Here is a 17,910-nt window from a genome sequence, read left to right as displayed (position 1 = left end):
TTGTATATTTCTTCTATGTTCTGTTTTATATTTGTGTATTGTGGGTGTAGTGTTTTGTTTCTAATAGATGTTTATGAAATTAATAAAAACAAAACAAAACAAAGTGTTGGTGCTGACCTTTAAAGCTCTAAACAGCCTCGGTCCAGTATACCTGAAGGATCGTCTCCACCCCAATCGTTTTGCCCAGACACTGAGGTCCCGTGCCGAGGGCTTTCTGGCAGTTCCCTCGCTGCGAGAAGCCACGTTACAGGGAACCAGGCACAGGGCCTTCTCGGTAGTGGCACCCGCCCTGTGGAACGCCCTCCCACCAGATGTCAAAGAGAAAAACAACTACCAGCCTTTAAGAAGACATCTGAAAGTAGCCCTGTTTAGGGAAGCTTTGACAAACTATTGTACTTTAATATTTTGTTGGAAGTGTCCCAGAGTGGCTGGGGAAACCCAGTCAGATGGATGGGGTATAATTATTATTATTATTATTATTATTATTATTATTATTATTATTAACACACCACTGCTCTTTAAGGGTAGGATCCAGCACTGCATAATGCAAAGACCCATTTACCTTACCTCTGGCCCATTCATTCACCCCTTCCCTGCTAGCCTTCATAAGCCAGGATGCCATATATTTCCAACAGTACAATATTACTTTAAGCTGCCATTGCTTCTTCCAGAGAATCCTGGGAGCTGTAGTATTAGGGTGCTGAGAATTGTTAGGAACCCCCTATTCTCCTCACAAAGCTACAATTCCCAGAGATATTTGTTTTTAATGTGTTTGTGACTGAATCGCAGACAAATTACTGCACGACACAGCATTTTTGCGGATAAGGAAGGTCAGATGCTTTATTAATGCTTAGAAATCTTGAGAAGCTGGTGATAAAGGATTGTAAGGGAGGGGGAGTGAACAATAACGGTCATTAGAAGATTGCAAAAGAGAAAGTTAGAATCATGTCAAACAAATTAAACAAGGCAAGCTATCAAATTATTTCTCCCCCGTTGACAAATCTCGCTTAACTCAGGAAAATACTGCTCCTCTGTTACAAGGAATACCTCTCCTTTGCAAAAATTGAGTAAAACAGACCACCATATGTGTATGCAAACATTGCTCTGACTTAACTGACAAATGCATGCTGGACTTCCTTCGCCTCCACCTGACAATACTGAACATGCACTGAATACCAGAGACCCTTTGATGTCAAAGCAGGTCAACCTGGAACTTTTTTGCTCCTGAGTAAGCAATGCATATTGCAGGGGCAACTAGTGAAGAAGCTTTTCAACCATCTGCCTGCAGTAAAATCAGCACGGCAGAATTTAATTTCAGTGATGAAACAGAGGGTATTAGAGATCTCATAAAATGCTTGGAGCACAAGCGACTGGTCAGGATTACTGGAGGAGAATTGATTATTGAGGATGATTATTTGAGATTCAATATTCAAACCCAGTAGGTGTTAATGAAATCCTTATTTGCTGTAGAATTAAAGAGTCAAGTGCCAATGGAAGAGCTTTTACTTACGTACTACCCTGTTTCTCATATTTTAAGACATACCCATAAAATAAGCCATAGCAGGATTTTTAAGCATTCAAGGAATATAAGCCATACCCCGAAAATAAGACATAGTGTTAGGCACAGCAGCAATGCCAGCCGCGGCAGGAGGAGGAGGAAAAAAATAAGACATCCCTTGAAAATAAGCCACAGTGTGTTTTTTTGAGGAAAAAATAAATATAAGACGTGTCTTATAATATGAGAAACACGGTAGGATTCAGTATTGCAACAGAATATGTTATTAAGTTTATGTACTACACAACATACATATTGTACCTGGCTTGGAGATAAGCTACTATCAAATGTAGCATCAATTGTGACACTTGTCACAATTCCTATCTTTAATCTGTAATCCATATTTGACTCCATCTTTCATGTTTGATTAAAATTGGCCACAACTTCAAGGCACCCTAACCCTCTTTCACAATGCTTAGTTTCTTCCACCACTAAGATTCTTGCAGCGGTGGAAGTATATATATATATATATAAGCTCCTTATTTTCTAAGGTACAACTGGTACCTAATGTACCTAATCTGTAACCCAATATGTTCTTGTACGACCTGAATGCTATTGCAGGTGTGACTCTATATTTCATGTTTGATTACAATTGGCCACAACTTCAAGGCACCCTAACCCTCTTTCACAATACTTAGTTTCTTCCACCACATAAAGAGACGTGTTTCAATACGCCTAGAAATTAGCCTTCATAAAAGTGCACCAGGCAGGATTTCAGGTGCTTCCACAGAGAGGTGACTGAATTAAAGGCAGTTCAGGCTTACCAGGAATGTAAGTAAAGACTTTTGTTCATAGAATCATAAAGTGTAGAGTTGGAAGGGGTCCCAAGTGTCGTCTCAGCAAACGATCCCTGCTTTGTTTTGGAATTTGCTAGTATTTGTGTTATTTGTCAGTGTCTGTGATAGAATCTCCCTCTCTCTGTGTGTGTGTGCTTGCAGGCATAAAAACCATGTGTGAGAATCTTTTTTTACATTGCATTTTCAAAAACAGGAACAGAGAGCATATTTAACCCCTCTACCTTTCCTTCCCCATCCCACTTACAACTGTGTACCAAATACAGCATGTATACATATAACATATGACTTCCCTTCCACACTTTTCCTGGTTCCTTTGCTTTTTTATTACTCCGTGTAATCCACATTTTTTTAAATCATCCAATTTGTTATCAATTAAATACTCTATCTACTTCAACTCTGCTTTCTTTACTCGAGACATACTAAAATCTTAGCAACTCACTTTGGTAAACATCTGGGGATATTTACTGTCTCCCCTTCCTCATCCTGTCTAGAAACCTTGTTTTCTTTGTCCTCCTCCCCACACCTGTTTGACGGGGTTGCTATTTCTTTCCCCCCTTCTTGTTTAGCTGGTTTCTAATTTGTATACTTAGACAGTCCGTTTAGATCCACTGTTATCTTTCATTTGGATGTTGAGTTTCAAATACTAGAAGGGGAGTATCATTGTTTAAATTCCACAGTTGTAATTTGAGTTGTTTAAACCTGCCTTCTCTTCCATAGTCTCTCAGCAGGTCTTTAATTGTACCCATTTATTTCCAGTCTGATTTTTCCCACACGCTTCTTACCAGGTCTGGAGTGGGCTCCCTTTTTCACTCCCAGACTCTTTTCCAAAGATTTCCTACTTAATTCTTTGAATTGCCTCTTCTTATTTGGATTTAATTTGGGAAGTTTTGTCGCTCCATTGAGGGTCTTGGAGGCTGTGTGCCAATGAGTTGATCTCTTTCTCTCTAGTCTAGCGCAGGGGTCCCCAAACTTACCAACCCGGAAGTGCAGCAGAAATGACGTTTTAACATGTGCACAAGCTATTTTCGGTGCTCTTGCAACCTGGAAGTGGGCGGGTGGCGGCAGTGGGCGGCAGGGGCATAGCTGCCAAGTTTTCCCTTTTCTCACGAGGAAGCCTATTCAGCATAAGGGAAAATCCCTTAAAAAAAGGGATAACTTGGCAGCTATGCGCAGGGGTTGCCGCAGGCCAGATAAATCGGTCCTTTGGGCCGCATCCGGTGCCCAGGCTGTAATCTGGGGATGCCTGCTCTAGTGCCATGGCTGATTATCCAAAGTGTGACTCCCCAGACTCTTCAGGGCTCACACTTCCCCTAAGGGGAGCTTGTGTAAGGCACTGCTGGAGATTCACCAAGTTTTCCTGGCCTCACTAGGGGATTTCAGGAAGTCACATTTTAGGAGTTGTATGAAAATCTCAACCAGGGTTGAAGCTGGTTTAGGGGAAAACTCATCAACAGTATTTCAGAAGATAGAACAGGATAGATATGGCTGGTGGTTAATGCCATATGTACACTGCTCTCCAAACAAGCAGTGGGAGAACATTGGATGTAGCCTCAAACATACACAAGATAAAAACACTTTGTTTTAGTCACAACAACAGTACCCCATCTGCAATTTATCATTCATTTAATACCACTGATGAGGTCTTCCTCATTCCTGGCAATGGTGTGTGGAAACGATCCAGTCTGATGTGAGGCTCAGCAAAATCTCAGTGGAAGCAGTGAGATATCTAAGATTAACCCCAGCAGTGAAACTTATCTTTTCATAGTTACGTGGGAAGAGGAAATTAATCACTTACAGCTTTTTTAGATATTACAACTCTGAGAAGCAGAAATTTAAATATTCCATACCATATGTCTATTATAGGCACAAACGTCTTATTGGAATCAAAATAGTTGTGATTTCAAGTCCCCCCCCCCCCAAAAGAAAACACCAACATTTTTGCGGTCTATTTTCTGATACTATTTAATTGAAAGACATAGTGAAAATAGAGTAGAATCAGAAATATGCAATTCAGCTATGTACTAGAGGCAGTGATAACAGGGTTTGGCCTTCAGCATCTGCTATTACCTGGCAGCAGAGCTGCAATCCCACATCACATCCCCAGAAAGAGGCACTTTGCAGTGTATCCCAAAATGCTTCCAGCCTTCAGTTCATCGTTCTCCCCACCCTGTTTGCGCCACAGAAGTTCAGTCAAGCAGTTAGGCTCAGTATAGGAAACAACTATGTAGCCAAGAGAGCTTTTACTTGGGGGGCAAAAAGACACACACTATATACACACATTCTTTCCAGTTGTTACAAGACGTCTTCACTCTCTGAAGACAAAAGGGTGTTTCAGTTTATAAAGTAATTGCTGAGGCAAACTCCACACAGCAAGTGCAAAGTCCAGAGGCTAACAAAGTCCTGCAACTGACATTTCTGCTGACTCATGGAGACAGGGCCGTCTTAAGCAGGTCGGGCGCCCAGGTGCCGTGGTGTGCAGATCGCTCCAGCGCCCCCGCCCTGCCCCGTTTCTTCCTGTGCCTGGTGGTTTCCATGCGGCTTCGCCGCGCAGCGCCCTCCTGCCAACCCAGCGCCCTGGCACCCCGCGCCACCCAGCCTACCCCTAGAGCCGGCCCTGCATGGAGAAGTAACTCCTTTTCCACTCTCTTTACACACTTCAGCCATGAAATGAAACCAGCTTGCTTTAAAACAAAAAACATCATGATCATACATTACTAATTTTGTACATCTCCATGATGAATGTTGGGAAAAAAATATGATTGCTTGCCTAGTTACAGTGGGGAAAACTAGGAAAATATCAAAAAGCATGAGATTTCATGTAATCATGAATGCTCTGGGGTGGCAGCTCAAACTGATATACTGCATTTTCTGCTTTACAGGTAAACAGTGGGGGGAAGATACCATCACAACTGAGGCGAATTTCACTTGATTTATTTCATTGGCATACACTTCGAGCTCCAGATCAGGAAAAAATGAGCTGGTTTATTCAAATTTTGGAAAACTGGATTAGTGTTACTGTAGTTCACCCTCTGTGGTTATTTATGATTCCGGTTTTGCTTTTTTCTTTCTGGATATTTGTATATATATCTTGGTGTGCTCTCTCATTTCTGTTATATATTTACAAGAAGATAAATAACCACCAAGAAAATGATATGTATAGCAAATTTTGGGACAAGCCAAGGCAAGTTATGGCTCAAGGTTTCGGTATATACGGAAAGATATGGCATGGTGAGTAAAGGTTTCTTTCATACCAACAATTGAGTCTTATCAGCTCCTATACTTTCATAGGACTGAGCATCAGAATTTCAGATTTGAAACACTGTAACAATAGTTGCCACAGTGCATCAGGAATGTGGCTCTGAACCCACATGTTTTATGACGTACAAAATCAAGACATATTACAGAAGAAAGGGTCAGTTGGTGGCTGCATAAACACCATACATTCAAATCACATTTAACCCCCCGAAACCTGGAGAATGTTGCTTACACCTCACAGAGCTACAATTAGCAAAGCCCTTTAAAAATAGCTTCATGGATTGTGGCAAGAGATGGGGATTGTCTTTAAATGTGTAGTGGGTACACAGCCAATGTGATTAATATAACATTGTATAGTGAGACACTGAGTGTGCAATTTTCCTGAGCATGATAAACCACAAGGTAGCTCTGAAACATAAACTATGGAATTTGCCAGCACAAGATGTGGTGATGGCTACTACTTTAGATGGACACTGCGGGAAACAGGACGCTGGGCTAGAGAGGCCTTTGGCCTCATCAACAGGATTCTTCTTATATTCTCAATTCCTCTCAGAAGACTGCTAAAAACCCTCCAAGTATTCCTGTTTTCCAGGGACAGTCCTGGATTTACAGACGCTGTCCTGCTGGGTTTCTGATTTAATCCTGGAATGCCCTGCTTTTCCTATAATGTTCCTTTTTTCATCGGAGAAATGTCGGAGGATAGGGAGGTATGCAACACATGAGCGAAGGAATTAAGTCACTATACAACCTTTAGAAGACATCTTTATTATTATTATTTATTGATGTGCTTATTTTCATTTGAGAAATGTTGGAGGGTATGTTGATGTTGCTTTAGGAGTTGAAGCATAAATCAGAAATAAACTACTAAAACCAAGCCTGGGCCTCAGTGATAAAACCCTGTAGCTATTTATGACATGGTTAATGGTGCATCTGTCTGGAAAACAGCTGTTTGGTTGGAGTTCTTAGGGATGGGAAAGAAATGTGCTTCTGGCCCAAGATACCAGTAGCTCTTTCCCAAAGTAGCGCTCTGTACAGAAGGGTAATGCTGCCCTTCAAATAAATAAAAATTAAACCATCTCAAAGGGTCAAAAACACATAAAAACAAATTAAAAGAGCAAAATAACTCAAAGACTGGGCAAAAATGTTTCCATCTGTGTCTAAAAGGAAACAGGGAAGGAATATTCCAGGAGAGAAGCACCCCCCCAGCCCTATTAGTTTTGCGACCACCACAGAGAAAGTCCTGTTGCTCTCATGGCATCCAAAATGCTGGAATACATAGCAGAGCTTTTTGCTTGATTTTAAATTTCATTTTTTCTTCTGAAATACACTGTTTTCGTCCAATAAAAACTTGTGATATTTTATTTACCTTTCAACAACATAATATTTATTTGTTGCCATTTGTATCATTTTCAGGTTATGAAGTTATTGGCATGGAACATCTCCCTAAAGGACCAGGGATTGTTATTTTTCATCACTCACTTTTCCTTGCCGGCTATTCCTTGTTTGTGGGAAAAGTTTATAAAGAGAAAGGGAGACCGTGCCATACAGTAATTGACCATGCCCTGTATAAACTTCCAGGTAAATAAAATAGCAGCAACTGGTGAAACAGTAAATTAGTGGAGAGTTTCTTTCTCACCAAGTCCCTGCAAGTAAGAGAGAATGAATGCAGGGTGAATAATTATTTCCAATTCATTTCTTTCGTTCTTAAATTTGTATACTGTCCTTCATTCGAAGATCCCAGGATGTTTCTCGACAGAAACTACATCTTAAGGATGACTCAGGGCATAGTATTGAAATGGAAATGAAATGAAATATTGTGGACAAAAGGTTATTTTTTTTAAATATAGCAGCCTAAAGGATCTGTAACAAGGGACCCAGGTGTCTCTGTGGGTTAAACTACAGAGTCTAGGGCTTGCTGATCAGAAGGTCGGCGGTTCGAATCCCTGCAACAGGGTGAGCTCCCGTTGTTCGGTCCCAGCTCCTGCCCACCAAGCAGTTCGAAATCACATCAAAGTGCAAGTAGATAAATAGGGACCACTCCTGCGGGAAGGTAAACGGCGTTTCCGTGCGCTGCTCTGGTTCGCCAGAAGCAGCTTTGTCATGCTGGCCACATGACCCGGAAGCTGTCTGCGGACAAACGCTGGCTCCCTCGGCCTATAGATCGAGATGAGCGCCGCAACCCCAGAGTCGGACACGACTGGACCTGATGGTCAGGGGCCCCTTTACCTTTACCTAAAGGATCTGTAAATTAAATTGAACTAGCCAAATCAAAATGCTGTTAGGCCGGAGGAAACAGGTCACTCCACTTCCTTGGCCATGTTTACAGGCAGCATTGCCTCAGAGTAAAGAACTGGAAGGAATATGTCCTCCTTGTTCCTAGAATCTTGGGCACATGACTTGATGAGAACAAAGTGCCCCAACCAGCTCAGTGTTCATCCCAATGTGCATGCATAGCAGAAATGCCATCCCCAATGACCCAACCAGACAATGTAAGGTGATCAAAGAGTGCCCCTCACTAAATACCACCATAGTGATTTACTCCACTATCTTTTGAATTATGTTTCCTGCCTGAACTAACAGCCACTGGAGGAAATCAACGCCAGGTAGTTCACCTCCTCCTAAGAACAAAAAAGAGCTCAAATAGAGCTCATTGCAGACTGCCAAAGAAAACATTGCAGGCTTTCTCTGAAGGATGGACCCCACTGTAATTACAGTATTACAGTGGTTCCAATCCTATCTTTAGGACCGATTCCAGGGGGTAGCACTATGTCATGGGGTACTAATCCATATTGTTGGTTGCTTTGAAGTTCTGAGGAAACGTATTCAATAATGTTCTGAAGTCCATTCAGATACCTATTGTACATTCAGATCTTGGAAGTAGAGAATCCAAATGGGCTGTGTCAATCTAGAATTTTTAAAAGAAGTGGGAAAGTGTGCAGGCTTGGTCAATATCTTCTCCCAATAATGTTTCAGGCATCTTATTTGAATCAGGCTATGTTTCCAATAAATCATGTAGACTTGGGTGTTTCCACCCTTGATTACAGATTGCAGGTAAATGTTATCTGACCTCAAAACATAAATGAGAATGACATTATTTACCCCAGTAATTGCAAGGCAATTCCTGTGTTTCCAGGCTTTCTTGTATAATTATCTACATTCCAGAACATGTGAACAAAAGAGGAAATAGCATAAAGTCCTCCTTCCATGAAATCCTAGTTATCTGTAATAGAGCAATATCTTTGGAATAACGACACTTGTATAGTATCCACATATTTCTTAAATAAGAGCTATATAAAATGCATTTTTCTATTTGGGGCTTACTTTTTCAGGGCTGAGGATATTTCATGATTTCTTATACATGAAAGATTTCACAAAAGCTGAATGTGTGGAAATTCTGAAGAAAGGGCATTTATTGGGCATTTCACCTGGTGGAGCTAGAGAAGCAAACTTTAGTACTGACTACAGCTTAATGTGGGGTAACCGCACAGGTTTCGCTCGGCTAGCTTTGGAGGCGAAAGTGGTGAGTGATCTTTGAGCAATTTGCATTGACCTCACAATTATCCTGGATATTATCCTGGATATGACGTACTGTCTTGACATCCTTGATCTAGCACAGGCTTCCTCAAACTTGGCCCTCCAGATGTTTTTTGCCTACAACTCCCATAATCCCTAACTAGCAGGACCAGTGGTCAGGGATGATGGGAATTGTAGTCTCAAAACATCTGGAGGGCCGAGTTTGAGGAAGCCTGATCTAGCATCATCCATAGCGGAGGATGGCAAATATATCTGGAGAGCCATGGATTCCCCACCCCTGCTTTAAAAAGCTACTGAAATCAATAACATTGAATAAGAAAAACAGCTTTTTCTCTCTTTTTTTCTCTTCCATTCCTCAAAATCTCAGGGACAGCTTGTGAATTTTCTTCATCTGAGATATTTGAATAGATCTGTCAGGAATTCTGAAGCCAATCACGTCTTTCTTGTCATTATAATGCCAGATGTCAATCATTCTTTCTAGTCTTTAACAAAAATTAAGGTGGAATGGTTGGGGTGAAGAAATTAACTAGTTCTCACCTTTCTGTTCTTGTTTATTTCCTATTTTATTCTTCTAGCCCATTATCCCTATATTTGTACAAAATGATTCTGAAGCATACAGATCCTTTGGAAAGATAAGTAAGTTATATTTATTATGTTCTGTAGTTGATAAAGATATCTAATTTCAGGCAATATACATTTTAATAATATACAATGATTTTTTTATTTAAAAAATGAATATCTATTTCCTACCTACTAGTAGTTTATTTCATGTACACTTATCTGCAAAAGCTGTGCTGCCTGCCTCAGTACTGAATGAACATCCCCTTGCTTACTTTTCTAATCGATTTTAACAAAGCTATAATCTATGAATGGGGTAGGAATCCCAACATGTAGGGGAATTGAACAAGATGTAAAGCATATCCTGCAATCTATTGGACAACTTATTGTACAACCTATGACCCTGATTGCAAAGAGCTGAGAAGAGCTGCATGAATATGTTGCATCTCTTTCCCCAAGCACTCATGTTATTTAACTCTTCCTCCCTGGGATGGATGGATTGCAATTGTTGAACTCTCAAAATGCCAACTAATTTCAAATTTGATATGGGATCGCATTATTTCAGAATCTTTTCTCTTTCATACACAGGGTTGACAAGATGGGTATATGAGAAAACGCGTTGTTTTCCCCTTCCCGCATATGGAGGGTTTCCAGTGAAATTGAGGACATATATTGGAGAACCCATCCCATATGATCCAAATATAACTCCCACAGAGCTGGCTCTAAAAGTAAGTACTTGGAAATATAAAACAGAACAATCTTTTCCTATTGTTCTTTCACTCGCTCAGTTCTAAATTGTATTCTGCATAATTACTTCTCATTCTGTATGACCCAGATCTAGGCTTTATTATATATATTTTTGAGCATTATATTGATCACTCAGCTTTTCCTCTGCTTAACTTGTTGAGACTAATTAAATGCCCTCTGAACTACCAACTTTGAATCCCCAACACATTTTTAGATATAGAATCATAGAATCTTAGAGTTGAAAGGAACACAAGGGTCATCTAGTCCACTCCCTGCAATGAAGGAATATCAACTAAAGCACCCATGAGAGATGACCATCCAGCCTCTGCTTAAACACCTTCAAGGAAGGAGAGTTCACAGCCTCTCAGGGGAGACTGTTGCACTGTCAAAACAGCTCTCACTGTCAGAAAGCTCTTTCTGATGTTGAGGTGGAATCTCCTTTCTTGCAACTTGAAGAGTGGCTATGGAAAGCCTGTCAGATGGGTGGAGTATAAATAAAAAAAATGATGATGATGATGATTATAAGGCATTGGTTTGAGTCCTACGCTGCAGAGTAGGAGAAAATAAGTTAACCCCATTTTCCATGTGACAGCCCTTAAGATATTTGAAAATGGCTATCATATCTCCTCTCAGTCCCCTCCTTTCACTGTTCCTCATAAGGTTTCCTTTCCAGACCCTTAATATTCTTGGTTGCCCTCGTCTCCCCCAAGCACTTTCTGCTTTCATTCTTGCTACACCCTCTACCCTCCCCACATCTAGTTCCGGCTTTTGGTTGCTTGTTTGAAGGGGCGGAGAAGTAATTTATTTTTGCGGCTGTGTGTGGGGGGTTTGATTCCTTGGTTGTGCTACGGTTCCTTCCTTTTATTTCACATTGTTGGGATGCAGTCATTGCCATTTGCGACGAACCCAAGGACTTTGCCACCAATTAATATGCGACAAACCCAGTCCCGGCGTTGTCACTAAACCTTCGGGGATCCGCTGCCACCAATTATGTGACAAAATGTCCTCCGTCTCTATTACTAAAAATGCGACACAGGAATCCAGAGGTGAAACCACCCTCCCTCTTCTCCCTCTTCTCCTTAAAATAAACCCCTTTTACTTGTGGGTTTCTTAGTAAAGAGAGTCTTCCAGCTAACGTGGCCTGGTATCTTGAGAAACTCTAGGCCAGGCATGTCAAATCTGCGGCCCTCCAGATGTTTTGGCCTACAACTCCCATGATCCCTAACTAGCAGGACTAGTGGTTGGGGAAGATGGGAATTGTAGTCCAAAACATCTGGAGGGCCGCAGGTTTGACATGCCTGCTCTAGGCTGTTTGACGGAAAAACCTCCTGCCTACATTAAAGGATCTCACTCAGTTTGATTCCTCACTGCAAAAGGTTGCCCTTTCCACTCTGGCAACTTTGTGGCTCCCCAGGTTATCCTCCTAAGCCTCCTCAGTGTAACTCTAAGACACAAACTGTCGCCTCTATTCCCGAGGTAAGTTTTGTCCTCTCTTGAGCCACCACTTCTGTAAGTTTTGATACCCAGCTGGAATAACTAGGCACATCCACTTTTAATATAACATTTAAGAAAGCTTTATTTAAACTAGAGGTCTTTTAAACGCGTAATGGTTTCATGTGTACAGGCTCTTAGATCATATATTCTTAGTTCCATTTAACAATGGCTAGATAATATAATTCAATTAAACTCCTCAGAACACTTTAAGATCTCCTACTCCTACATGCTCCCTCGCTCCCTCTTCACTCTCACAACCCTCTCACAATCCCCCGAATTAACTGCCTCCCATTCCCTTTAAACTCCTGGCAGTCCCGCCCCTCCGGAATGGAATACGTTATTTATCCAGGAGGTTGGGGGTTTAACTCTTTGTACCCTGGAGTTCTTTAGCCCACCAGGCCAATCCGTCACACCCTCGTCTCCCCCAAGCACTTTCTGCTTTCATTCTTGCTACACCCTCTACCCTCCCCACATCCAGTTCCGGCTTTTGGTTGCTTGTTTGAATTTATTTTTGCGGGTGTGTGGGGGTTGATTCCTTGGTTATGCTGCGGTTCCTTCCTTTTATTTCACATTGTTGGGATGCAGTCATTGCCATTTGGCATTATGGATGCCCTTTAGGGACCTGCCAAGGCAGTATGCCTGGTAGGACTTGCATAGGTCCTCTTAGGCCTGGTACATGCTTTTTGCTATTCCTTTAGCTATAACATAATGTATTCCTTTGTTTTTGTTTTTTCAACAGACCAAGACTGCACTTGAAAATCTTCGGGATAGACACCAAAAAATGCCAGGAAATATATTAAGAGCTCTTTCAGAACGATTTGATAAGGATGACAAAGCTAACAAGTCTATATAAAACAAACCATAGTTCCGTAATAGGAAAATTTAAAAATTAACTAATTAAAGCCAAATAAACATACAGTGGTACCTTGGTTCTCAAACTTAATCCGTTTCGGATATCTGTTCCAAAACCAAAGCGTTCCAAAACTAAGGCGCGCTTTGCAAAATGGATTAATCCGTTCCAGACAATTGAAATCAACCCCTAAAATAGCAATTTAACATGAATCTTACTATCTAACGAGACCATTGATCCATAAAATGAAAGCAATAGACCAGGCTGCAATCCACTACGGAGTATAAAAAAACTGGCAGTGATCTACCCATTGCCATTGGAGGGAGGAGCGTGTGGGGTGCATGAAGGGGGAGTTCAAGGGGGGGAGGAAGGCAAAAGTTCTCTCTCTGAGGAGCCCCTCTGCTTCTCTCCCCCCCCCCAAGGCGAGCTTTTCTTGATACCTCCCACCCACCCACCCACCGAGCACTCCTTCCTCACCTTCAGGACTGGCACAAGCAGCCCCCACCAACTGGGTGCGTTCTCCTTGCTGAATAACTATTAGTATAGCGGCAGCTCCAGCATCCTGCCCGTGCCGTCCTGCACCCTGTGAGGGGATGCTGCGGCACTCACTTCTGGGGACGAGCTGCTTCTACTGTGTCAAACCAACATGGCTACCTACCTGAATCTACAATGACTGTAAAATTATTGAAATGTATAAACCTGGAAATCATAATTTTATTTTTTATTTTTAAGAGCCATCTGTTGCTTTTCTCCCTTTGGGAAAGTGAATTCTCAAACTTATCATTAAAGTGAACACACAGAGAGAGAGACTGATTCCTTGCCAGTGATGGGAGATTGAGAATTGGAGTAATTGTTCTGCTGTATTATGGCAGTGGACAATGTTGTAGTGCAACTTTTGATTTTGTTTGTAATGTATCGTTATGATTTGTTTTACTATTAATTAAATGTGCAAAAGATGAACAAATCCCTCCTCACAGGGATCCAGCACTGCATAAGGCAAATACCCATTTACCTTACCTCTGGCCCATTCATTCACCCCATCCCAGCTAGCTTTCATAAGCCAGGATGGCTTCTTAAATATAACCCATATATTTCCAACAGTACAATATTACTGTTCCCAGAGATTCCTGGGAGCTGTAGTATAAGGGTGCTGAGAATTGTTAGGAGACCCCCTTGTTATAAAATCATATTGGGGGTGGGGGTTGCAGGACACCATTATTAATGAACAGAGAGGGGTGACAGAATTTGACAGCTGCAATACCCAGAATCCTGTTCAATGCCATCTTCCCCGTCTCCTCACCCCTCCCGCTAGGACACGACCTTGCCTGAAGGAAGGCTTAAGGATCTGCATATGCACAACAGTTAGCATAAACTCACACATTTCCCCTCTCCACCTCGCTTAGCCCGAAACAAAACAATGTCTCCAGAAGGGGGGGGGGGGGAAAGCCGCCCAAATCCAAAGTGACACTTTCTTACTCCAGTTAATAATGCAGCCCATTTTATGCGCTCTTGCCACGAACTTTGCCCTTGTTATATGTCCCCTTATGCCCTTTAGATTATATGTCTGCTTATCTTATGTGTCTTCTAATCGTGAAACCCTTATCCGTATTCCTTAATATAGTCACTATACGTCCTTCACTGTGTGCCTTCCAACGTTTCTAGGAAAATCTCTATCCCCTACCCCTGTATTAGAATTGCTAGTATCTCTCTGTATTAGAGTTGCAGTTTTATATCTTAGAACTGTATATGTCAGGACTGCTACCTTTTAATTAGAAATCCCTGTATTAGGTATGTTTTCCAGGTATATTTTCTGTGTGAACCCTGTATGACCCCAACCTACCTGAACCTTTCCCTACTACCACCCCATACCCACCCAAGAACGCACGGTCAATAGAGGGATTAGCTGGAACAACTTTATTAAAATAAAAATGCCATCTTCAACGTAGTCCACCCTTCCATGGCCTGGAGGAAAACACCTGCCGGGTGGACTTCCACCCCACGGAAATCGCCAGGAACTGCCCCACCTCTGCACCCATCTCGGCTGATTGCCCCTCCCGCCAAACAAAAGGGGACACCATCAGCAACAGGAGGAGAGCGATTGACACCTCCCCATCTGAAAGGAAAAGTCATCTCCGCACCCAGCTAATCCGACCGCCACCCATCCTCCCAGTCCAGGGATTTCCATGCAGGGACAGGAGGGTATAAAGAGGGACTTCACCATTTTCCGAGGTTCCTTCCTTCTTTCCAGAGGCAGGGACCCTACAGCTGTAGCTTTGCATTCTGCAATAAAGGGATCTGTTTGTTTTTCCTGACAGCATCGTGTGGTCTCTGTCATTTTCCCGGTGGAGCTGAACTTAGTGCAAATTTTGGAGCTTCCGACCCGCGTCTGTCCTTCTTAAAAGGCAACGCATTTTGGGGTACATTTTTCATAACACCCTATTCTCCTCACAAAGCTACAATTCCCAGAGATATTTGTTTTTAATGAGTTTGTGACTGAATCGCAGACAAAGTACTGCACGACACAGCATTTTTGCGGATAAGGAAGGTCAGATGCTTTATTAATGCTCAGAAATCTTGAGAAGCTGGTGATAAAGGATTGTAAGGGAGGGGGAGTGAACAATAATGGTCATTAGAAGAGTGCAAAAGAGAATGTTAGAACAAACTAATATACAAGGCAAGGTATCAAATTTCTCCCCATTGACAAATCTCACTTAACGCAAGGAAATACTGCTCCTCTGTTACAAGGAATACCTCTCCTCTGCGAAAAGAGAGTAAAACAGACCACCATATGTGTATGCAAACATTGCTCTGACTTAACTGACAAATGCATGCTGGACTTCCTTCGCCTCCACCTGACAATACTGAACATGTTCCGAATACCAGAGACCCTTTGATGTCAAAGCAGGTCAACCTGGAACTTTTTTGCTCCTGAGCAAGCAATGCATATTGCAGGGGCAACTAGTGAAGAAGCTTTTCAACCATCTGCCTGCAGTAAAATCAGCATTTTACACAGGAGGAACTGCTCCATTCTGTGGGTAACTTCGCTGCCACCAAGGTTCCTTCTCCGAGGAAACCCACCAATACTATACTTCAACCCTGTAGGGTGGTCTAGTGGTCAGACTCGGATTTAGCTCTGGTGTCAGAGACAAGGAAAACCAAACGCAAAATGCATTTAACTATTTATTAAAGTAAAAGGTTTAAACAAGCAAACATAGGCTTAAGCGTAAGCATAAAACATAAAACAGTTCTCACAGCAAGAAAGGTTACAAAAGTAAAACAACAAAACCTTGATGACTAACAGTTGAACTCACCAGAATAGAAAAGTAACTCGGCTACATAGTTTCCATCAGCAGGACGCAGCCACAGGCAAAGATTCACATTTAGCAAGCCTTTTCGCCTTCAGATGGTCAGCAGGAAGACATGGCAAAGCCAGGCAGGGGGCAACCTGCTAGAGCCAGCCAGAGCCAGCCAGCTGCGAACAAAAGAGCTTTTCCCTTTTATCCATTAACTCCCCCTGAGGGTGTGAAAGTAAACCCACGAGGGGACAAAGGCACACAACCAATCAACAATTAACTTGTGTTCAAATTAACCCATCAGATGTAAGCTGACCGTTAGAGATGTCACTCAAAAGAGATAATCTCCAGGCCTCCAGGTGATTTACATTACAAAGGACCCCCAGCTCTTGTCTTCTGCATGTGAAGGCAATGGTCTTCTTATCAAGGCACTTTTACTATAAACAAGCTGTTTCTCAGCTGCAGCAATCCGCAATTAACAGTTACATCAAAGGGAGGACAAGGGAGTGTGAATTCCGTTCTCATACCAGTTTCCTTAAGGTAAAAAGGGCAAATTCCCACCACAGCTTCCCCAAAGTTCCTTGTGATGGTTCCCAGCTTGCCTTGCAACAAGAACCAAAGTTTTGCCACTTCATGACAGAGGAGCAGGTCAATTCTGTGTCCAGGGCAGCTGTTTACCAGCTGCATATGATATGCAGACTGAGACCCTATCTGCCCATGGACTCAGTAGCATAGGAAAATGGGGGTGGTGAGGGCGCGCCGCCCCGGGCAGTGCGATCCCAGGGGCGCAATTGCGGCTGCCCCCTGCCCGTGCTGGGCACCCCATCCCCGCAGGCGGCGTGCCCCACCCCAAAACACGCGCTCCACCCCTGCACATGACGCGCCACACCCCAAAAATGCGTACTATGCCCCTGTGTGTGGCGCGCCCTGCCCCCAAAACGCGCGCCCCACCCCCAGAACGCATGCCACATGATGTATAGGTGGTATTTAACCCCAATTAAATTAGCAAAAATTTATCATACACATGATAATAATGATGACCCTTTGATGTCAAAGCATGTCAACCTGGAACTTTTTTGCTCCTGAGCAAGCAATGCATATTGCAGGAGCAGCTAGCGAAGAAGCTTTTCAACCATCTGCCTGCATGTAAAATCAGCATGGCAGAATTTAATTTCAGTGATCAAACAGATGGTATTGGAGATCTCATAAAATGCCTGGAGCACAAGTGACTGGTCAAGTTTACTGGAGTAGAATTGATTATTGAGGATGATTATTTGAGATTCAGTATTCAAACCCAGTAGTGTTAATGAAATCCTCATTTGCTGTAGAATTAAAGAGACAAGTGCCAATGGAAGAGCTTTTACTTACGCACTAGGATTCAATATTGTAGCAGAACATGTTATTAAGGTTATGTATTACACAACATACATATTGTACCTGGCTTGGAGATAAGCTACCATCAAAGGCAGATAACACACTTGTCAGAATTCCTTTCTTTAATCTGTGACCCAATATTTCCCCCCAAAAAATAAATAAATAAATCCTTGCATCATACATAGTTATTAAACAATATAATATAAGTTCTATTACACATAATATACAACCTAAAGTTCTTTTTTTAAAAAAAACACAATAACACAATTAGTTTCATAACTCAAAAAATTATAGAACTTAATTAAATGAAAAATTTGACTTCCCTAACACAACTCTTCATTGATTTTATGCATATTATATACAGATAAACATGAAGTTCATAATTGTTGATTTGAAACCAATCATCTAAGACTTTTAATCTGATCTTTTATCTAATAATTTGTTGCTAGATAA

The 17,910-nt window shown here is 42.0% G+C and overlaps 1 protein-coding gene across 2 annotated transcripts; it reads left to right on the top strand.

Moving 5' to 3' along the window:
• The first annotated feature begins 2,181 nt into the window (after positions 1-2,181).
• On the top strand, positions 2,182-15,102 carry LOC118078913 (DGAT1/2-independent enzyme synthesizing storage lipids). 2 transcript variants are annotated; one of them, XM_060277810.2, is made up of 7 exons: positions 2,182-2,326; positions 5,232-5,580; positions 7,021-7,185; positions 8,937-9,127; positions 9,717-9,777; positions 10,288-10,427; positions 12,680-15,102. In XM_060277810.2, exons 2-7 carry the CDS (start codon positions 5,325-5,327, stop codon positions 12,791-12,793), a joined length of 927 nt encoding a protein of 308 aa, XP_060133793.2. In that variant the 5' UTR covers positions 2,182-2,326; positions 5,232-5,324; the 3' UTR covers positions 12,794-15,102. The 2 variants fall into 2 exon arrangements, with proteins under 2 accessions (XP_060133793.2, XP_088531642.1); XM_088675516.1 differs by lacking the exon at positions 5,232-5,580 and having other exon boundaries at positions 2,242-2,326.
• The last annotated feature ends 2,808 nt before the right edge of the window (positions 15,103-17,910 follow it).

The sequence above is a fragment of the Zootoca vivipara genome, chromosome 8 (assembly GCF_965207765.1).
Source record: "Zootoca vivipara chromosome 8, rZooViv2.hap1.1, whole genome shotgun sequence".
Lineage (NCBI taxonomy): Eukaryota > Metazoa > Chordata > Lepidosauria > Squamata > Lacertidae > Zootoca > Zootoca vivipara.
The sequence above is the reverse complement of the archived record's forward strand: the minus strand, read 5'-3'. Positions and strand labels throughout refer to the sequence as shown.

What these genes read in the sequence shown, in the direction of transcription:
- LOC118078913 (XM_060277810.2), top strand. Translation starts at nt 5,325, where the DNA reads ATGAGCTGGTTTATTCAAATTTTGGAAAACTGGATTAGTGTTACTGTA. An exon ending in TGCCCTGTATAAACTTCCAG is followed by an intron (nt 7,186 to 8,936) that starts GTAAATAAAATA and finishes TTACTTTTTCAG; the next exon opens with GGCTGAGGATATTTCATGAT. An exon ending in CCACAGAGCTGGCTCTAAAA is followed by an intron (nt 10,428 to 12,679) that starts GTAAGTACTTGG and finishes TTTTTTCAACAG; the next exon opens with ACCAAGACTGCACTTGAAAA.